At 38.1% G+C, this 7,148-nt stretch overlaps 1 protein-coding gene across 2 annotated transcripts; it reads right to left on the bottom strand.

Annotated features, from left to right (window-relative positions):
• Positions 1 to 449: 449 nt before the first annotated feature.
• Positions 450 to 6,607, bottom strand: LOC110892910 (G-type lectin S-receptor-like serine/threonine-protein kinase At4g27290). Of its 2 annotated transcripts, XM_035980544.1 has the most exons (9): positions 5,760 to 6,607; positions 4,861 to 5,645; positions 2,458 to 2,476; positions 2,247 to 2,390; positions 1,954 to 2,108; positions 1,610 to 1,820; positions 1,281 to 1,518; positions 1,028 to 1,178; positions 450 to 932 (listed from the first exon to the last, which is right to left on the bottom strand). In XM_035980544.1, exons 1-9 carry the CDS (start codon positions 6,115 to 6,117, stop codon positions 645 to 647), a joined length of 2,349 nt encoding a protein of 782 aa, XP_035836437.1. In that variant the 5' UTR covers positions 6,118 to 6,607; the 3' UTR covers positions 450 to 644. The 2 variants fall into 2 exon arrangements, with proteins under 2 accessions (XP_035836437.1, XP_021995737.2); XM_022140045.2 differs by having other exon boundaries at positions 451 to 932; positions 4,861 to 6,606.
• Between the last annotated feature and the right edge of the window lie 541 nt (positions 6,608 to 7,148).

A 7,148-nucleotide genomic window follows, 5' to 3' on the forward strand; every position in this document is an offset into this window, starting at 1 on the left:
AGCTAGCATGCATCATGATCAGCTTGAACATGGCTGCTAGGCTTCCCCATCTGCGGACACTCGACTGGTGGCACTGCTGGTCAGAGCAGCTCGACAAAAGTCTTCCATTTAGATGCACATCTATGCATGGCTTGCTGTCACTACATGCAACATCTGATGGTTAGTTCTTACAAGTGCTTTAATCACTAGAATTGAATTGATCGATCACTACTGGTACTTGAACATCAGAAACTTGAATGTTTGAGAACATTACCCTCTGCACTAACCTTGATCCATCCTGAATCATTACAATTTGACCTCAAAAGTCAACGTTAGAGTTACTTATGGTTTATAGCAATGATGTGGGAAATGCCCCAATTTTTCCAAAGACGGCCCCAAAATGGTTGAGTCACCCCTAGACGTCTGATAACGTTCAAGTAAACTTATAAACTATTGAACTCATAAATTAAATTGTCAACATCTTCAATGAGCAATGTAAATACTATAAGAAATATTGAACCATTGTCCTAGAGTAAAATATTTAACATGGTTTGTGTATTCCATGTGTGGAAGCTAAATGCGGCCTTGTGTTATTCTATCTAAGTATTAACATTTCTAAACCATAACAGGTACCTGAACATAATCTTGGCCTAAAAATGTGCATGCTATCGAGCATACAATAGTGTTATTGTGCATCCAGCAACTGATGGAAGAATTTTAAGTTCGCGGCAGCTCTCTTCATTGAAATAAGCGGGCTGTTTAGGTTCAGGCAATGCACCTTCACCAACCAGCATCAGAACCACTGACAACATTGTTGGTCTATCTTCAGCGTGATTCTGCACACATAACAGTGCAACATGTATTGATCTTAGTACTTCAGAGACCACACATGAGGCCTGTAAAGATCCACTCATTAATTCAAAGGTCCTGCCTTCCTTATAGAGTCTCCATGCCTACAGTTAACCAAATACATTTAGGAAAAAAAAAAAAAAAAGAAGAAAACTAGTTTCTGGTAAAGCTATTAGGATTTGGTCTTACAATAACTTACATGTCCAAGAAGGTTATCATAGCGGTCTCCATGGGAGAATTCTCTAATTCTCTGCCCACAAATTATCTCCAACATGAGAACGCCAAAACTAAATACATCAGATTTTATAGAAAAATGCCCTTGTAGGGCATACTCTGGAGAAATGTAACCACTACAAGTTTAACAAAATTAATTATACAGATTAGTCTCTCATTTAATCTCATCTTCCTTCTATTCTAGGGGAAAAAGAATGATAGTCAAGGAGGATTATTACTATGTTCCAACCACTTTCTTTGTCTTCGCAGTGGTATCATGTCCTACAAACTTTCTAGCTAAGCCGAAGTCGGATATTTTTGGATTCATGTCACCGTCCAGCAAAATATTACCTGCCTTTAGATCTCTATGGACAATTTGAAGGCGGGAATCTTGATGTAGATAGAGAACACCCCGAGCTATTCCATGTATTATATTTAATCGTTGAGGCCAGTTAAGCGTCAAGCTTCTGGTTTCATCTGCCAAAAGGTGACACTACGTTACGTGTTATTATATAAAGTGTGAAAGTAAGATGCTATGTGAATTGTGAAATCGTGGAGTGAGTCAAACCAAAGAGAAACCAATCCAAGCTTTTGTTAGTCATGTATTCATAAATCAAAATCAGTTCATTTTCATGAACACAATATCCAAGAAGCTTCACAAGATTCCGATGCTGAAGTTTTGCAATACATTTGATCTCATTATAGAATTCACTGAGCCCTTGTTGGGATGTTTCTGAGAGCCGTTTTACTGCTATTTCTCTTCCATTTTTCAACACGCCCTATAAGATTATGTAACTTATGTTTATGATTTCAGTAAGTGTTTATTATAATGTATAATTGGGTAGATCTAACACTTTCGATCCATGTCAGGGACACGCAATGCATTCTATTGAAGAACCATAAAAAAGTTACCTTGTAAACGGGACCAAAGCCGCCTTGTCCAATCTTATTGGAGACACTGAAGTTATCTGTGGCCCTGGCTACTTCATATAGGCTAAAAAATTGTAAATCATCAAGTTGTTCCATCTGTAGACTTGTATTCTTTTCATCATACACATACCACTTTCCTACAAAAAAAAAATGATAATGTTACGTAATTTTCTTTAAACTTCAATCCTATAAGCATGCAAAAGTGTCAACATTACTTGCTTCTTTGTTTTTTTTTTTTTTCCTTTGAAAAGGCTTACTTTGCTTCTTTGTGTTACCTTGACTTTTCATGTGAGGCCGTTTCTTTGTCTTTCTAAAGGCATATGCCACTAGAAAGAGAAGTGGCACAACTGATGAAGTTATAAGCACCACTATAAGTGTTCTTTTCTCTTTGTTAAAGTTGGACCGGGAGTTTACAACACCTACCAGTTAAGAAACAATAATAGTTTAGCACTTAAGCATATAAGATAAAAACATCCAAATGTGTACCTTCTAACTCAGAGGCTGCCATTTGTTGGTTTATGCCCAAGATCAAACACACAAGAATACAAACTCTTGTATAAAAATATAAACTGAGTAAAAGAAAGGAATATTGCGAGTAAACAAGAAAGACTGATATATTTATTCATTAACCAAGAAACCTTTATATAGGCACTACATTCCAACGTAAACAAAAGACTTCTTCAAAATAACAATAAAATACTACTTTTGTGCTAAAGAACCGGTACACAAGATGACCCACTCTTTTCCCAACGTGCAGCTTTCCAACGTCCACATACTCAAGAATAGTCAAACCTTTTTATACCTATTCTTCTCTATTACTACTAATATTACCTGCTGTGCATGTGCTCACACACATAGCACTTTATTACTTGACCATAACATGCAACCTATAACTAATAATTATTAAATACCAACTAGACCAAATTGTTACTAACCCAATGAAAACCCACGACCCATGTCAAGATTATCCAACAATCACCCCCATAATCTTGACGTCGACCCGCTTCTTCAAAGTAATGTCGGTTCGTCTTCGTCTTGAATCAAATTCGCCTCTTCTTCTTTTGTTTCCTTCTTAGGACACTCGCTCGCATAATGTCCGTATTCTTGACAATTATAGCATTTGATGTTTCGCTTATCTCTATACCAACCTTGATCCTTTCGGTCTTCATTGCTTTGGAACCGACCACCTCGACCTCTACCATAACCGCGACCTCTACCTTGACCACGACCACGTCCTTGTCCGGATTGATCAAAATCACCCCGTCTAGTTCTTTCCTCCCAATCTTCCTTTGTAAGCAATAATTGGCCTTTGTCATTTTCTTCGTCATCATGGGATTTAAGCCTTTCTTCATACGTCTTCAATCGCCCGACCGCCTCTTCAAACGGCATCGTATCGACATCCGAGTATTGCTCAATAGACGCCACGATCTGCATATATTTCTTAGGAACGGAATTTAACAACTTTCTTACCATAGTTGCGTCTTCAAGAGTTGATCCTAAGTTCTTGAACTTCGCTTCAATCCCGCTTATCTTTCCCGCATACTCGTCTAGTGTCTCACTCTCCTTCATTTTTAGCTTTTCCAAATCGCTTCTTAAAATCGATAGCCGAGCTTTCTGAACTCTATCAGCCCCTAGATAACGAACCTTGATTGAATCCCACACGTCCTTTGCGTACTTGTGTTTTGCGACCAGAAGCAAAACATCCTCCGGTAAAGACTGAAAAATTATAGCTTTAGTTGTGTAATTTTTCTTGTCTTCCACAGTAGCTCCAGTGACCGGATCTATCGCCTCCCAAAGACCGTTCGCCCGTAGGATTGTTTCGACCAAAATCGCCCACGAAGTGTAATTTGTGTCCGTCAATTTCGGACATTGCAACGATATGCTACTGCTACCTTGGCTACTTACGGGTACAATCGTATTACCTTCTTCCGTTTTCTTATCACCGGCCATTTTCTTTACCTGCCAAATAATCAACAAACAAAATAAAACTAATAATGTTTATATCTTTTCCTTTTTTTTTCTCGTACAGCAACACCACAATACTACTTTCTTTTTTTCCTTTCACTTTTCAACCAAAACAAACACCCCTCAAACCTCTTTCAATTCACACAGAATTTTCTTTCTCTTTATCACACAGATCTCTCCTCCTTTTTTTTTCTTCAATAAACACACAACCCACACACAGCAAGTTGAAGCTTCCGATCACACAGATCTACTTTTCTTGATTCACACAGAATCCCCAAGATCACACAGATCTATTTCTTTTCAAATCGTCGAAGCACACAGCCACACACCTTCACACAGATTTTCGGTGTTTTCTTCTTCACATGAACACGGCTCACACAGTGCCTTGTTCGACTCTCTCTACGGTTCACGAAGAACCCTTCTCGATCCCTGGTATGAGCCGAAGCTCTGATACCAAATGTTGGTTTATGCCCAAGATCAAACACACAAGAATACAAACTCTTGTATAAAAATATAAACTGAGTAAAAGAAAGGAATATTGCGAGTAAACAAGAAAGACTGATATATTTATTCATTAACCAAGAAACCTTTATATAGGCACTACATTCCAACGTAAACAAAAGACTTCTTCAAAATAACAATAAAATACTACTTTTGTGCTAAAGAACCGGTACACAAGATGACCCACTCTTTTCCCAACGTGCAGCTTTCCAACGTCCACATACTCAAGAATAGTCAAACCTTTTTATACCTATTCTTCTCTATTACTACTAATATTACCTGCTGTGCATGTGCTCACACACATAGCACTTTATTACTTGACCATAACATGCAACCTATAACTAATAATTATTAAATACCAACTAGACCAAATTGTTACTAACCCAATGAAAACCCACGACCCATGTCAAGATTATCCAACACCATTCTTATGTAAAGATCTTGATCTCCATCATACACTCTAGTGTCCAAAAGCTCATCAAGCCAAAGCAAACATCCACTTCCACCATTTCTGATATCTAAATTTGCATAACCTGTACAAAAGCAGTTCCTTTTGCAGGCTATCTCACATTCTCTGAGGGTCATGCTCTCATTATACCATGATCGCCGTGTGTCTGGTACCTTCACTCCTGGAATTTTCAGAAAACCATCCCCCTTTCCATCCCCACAAGTCAAAGGTTTTTTGCGTTTACACCCACTCGCCCAATCTGACCCCTCCCATTCTTCTGGATGTCTTGGTTCAAATCCTTGCATACAAGAGCAAGGTGGATGCTTGTTAATGTTGCAGATTCCATACGCACCACAGAGTGAAAACCGATCACAATTATCTACTTCAGATTCTGCATACACAATCCAGTCTTGGATTCGCTCAATCCATTGCAAAGTTAGTGTCCTGCCATCCCATGTCAAAATAATCCTCTGAGCTATCGAACTTTTAAGTTTATATATATGATAGATTTCATTCTCATTCATGACAAAGTCCAACGAGTAAATCTGATTTGTTTTATCAAGAGGAAAGCCGCTGAAGCCGAGACCATGCCATGGTCCAAGTCTTCCTATCAAAACTTCACCCTGAAACCTTAAATTTTGTGGGTATCCATTGGTGTCATGTATATCACTATACACACCTACTGAAGGATCATCAGGACTCTTCCAAGATGTCATGATAGTCTGTAACCCCGTTACCAAGTCCTTCCCGAATTTCATTCCTGGTAGATATGTATCACCAGGATAGTCAAAACTTTGCCAAATTGTTTTATTGTCATCCAAAACAACAAGATTTCCGGTATCTAGAAGCTTCGCCACCACTACCGAATTATTACCTTGCATAGATTCCACTGGATTGGATGACCAGACCATTGGGTTGCCACCACTGCAAATCACCAGGTTTCCCTGTCTGTTGAGTTTGAGCATGCCTGATCTATCTGCGATTGGCGTCTCCCTGTTAGCAACCCATACAACTGTACCATATGATATCTTATTGTACCATATTCCCATGTACCGGTTCTTGGACTTCCCGGGGCTAAAAAAGCCCAATTCGAACATTTCTCCTTCGGAAACAAGGGTGGTTTTACCATCTCTGATTTCTTGATTTGCAGATATGGTGTCTAGTGAATTGCAATCTAATAACAGCAAGATGAAAGCAACAAAGAATAATAGATGTATGTATTGGTCCTCCATTAATAATCCAAAACTTGAAAGCAAACACAAAACTATTTATTCATCTTAGATGCAATTCAAATGGTATTAAATTCCACCATGTTTAGTCAAGTCAATTGAATGGCGGCTTTTTGTTTACGTGTGTGTCCATTTTTCAAAAACAGCAATAGTATGTATACTTTCCACAACTTTTCATATTAATAAAAAGCATTTAAACCATGACTAAACTTTAGTGTACCATACATTTATGTTTGTAACGAATTATAATTATACATAATGATCGAGTTTACCTGTACGAGGGTGTTTGGACAATCCCGTGTTGAAGACATGTTTGCAAACAAATGACCAATTAACCCTTATACATTACCTTAAATGTCAAAATCACCCCTATCACCATATTCTCATTCGCCGGCGCCTTTTTTCCGGTCGACATCCGGTTCATCTTCAAACCCTGAAGTCAACGCACTGCTTGACTTCAAAAAAACCTGTGCAGAAGGTTACCAGATCTTTCGAATCTTTCCGATAACTATTTCACCAGGAAGTTTCACCGGTTCACAAGATTTCTAACCGGATAACGTTGGCTGGAGACGGAGGTGGTTAGGATATGTGGAGGAGATGGTTACTTAAAAGATGCAGCAGGTAGTCGGTGTGGAAGAGATTAGTAGATAATTAGATATACGCGTGGCAAAAATAAGGCGGGCAATTAGAGGATTATTATACCAAGGGCAATATGGTAATTTTGTTGGTGTTCTACACTTAAAGTTAAATATTAACTAGTGGTTTTCTCGTGCGTTGAGTGGAATTTGGGTTAGTATCGATTCAGTTTATACGATACCAGTCTTATACCGGTATTCGCTTAGTATTGCACCGAAGAAGAAAACCCAAAACAATTAAGTTGTCATGATACATAAATTGATTATATTTCACCTTTTCGATTTTACTTACACGTTTTGTTGAAACTTAGATAATTATTTGTATAAGGTGGGTTATATTATAAGATCAAGTACTTTCTTTTATCTAAATTAATATCTTTCTTTGCAATAGAAATATTT

The sequence above is a fragment of the Helianthus annuus genome, chromosome 12, assembly GCF_002127325.2.
Source record: "Helianthus annuus cultivar XRQ/B chromosome 12, HanXRQr2.0-SUNRISE, whole genome shotgun sequence".
Taxonomy (NCBI): Eukaryota; Viridiplantae; Streptophyta; class Magnoliopsida; order Asterales; family Asteraceae; genus Helianthus; species Helianthus annuus.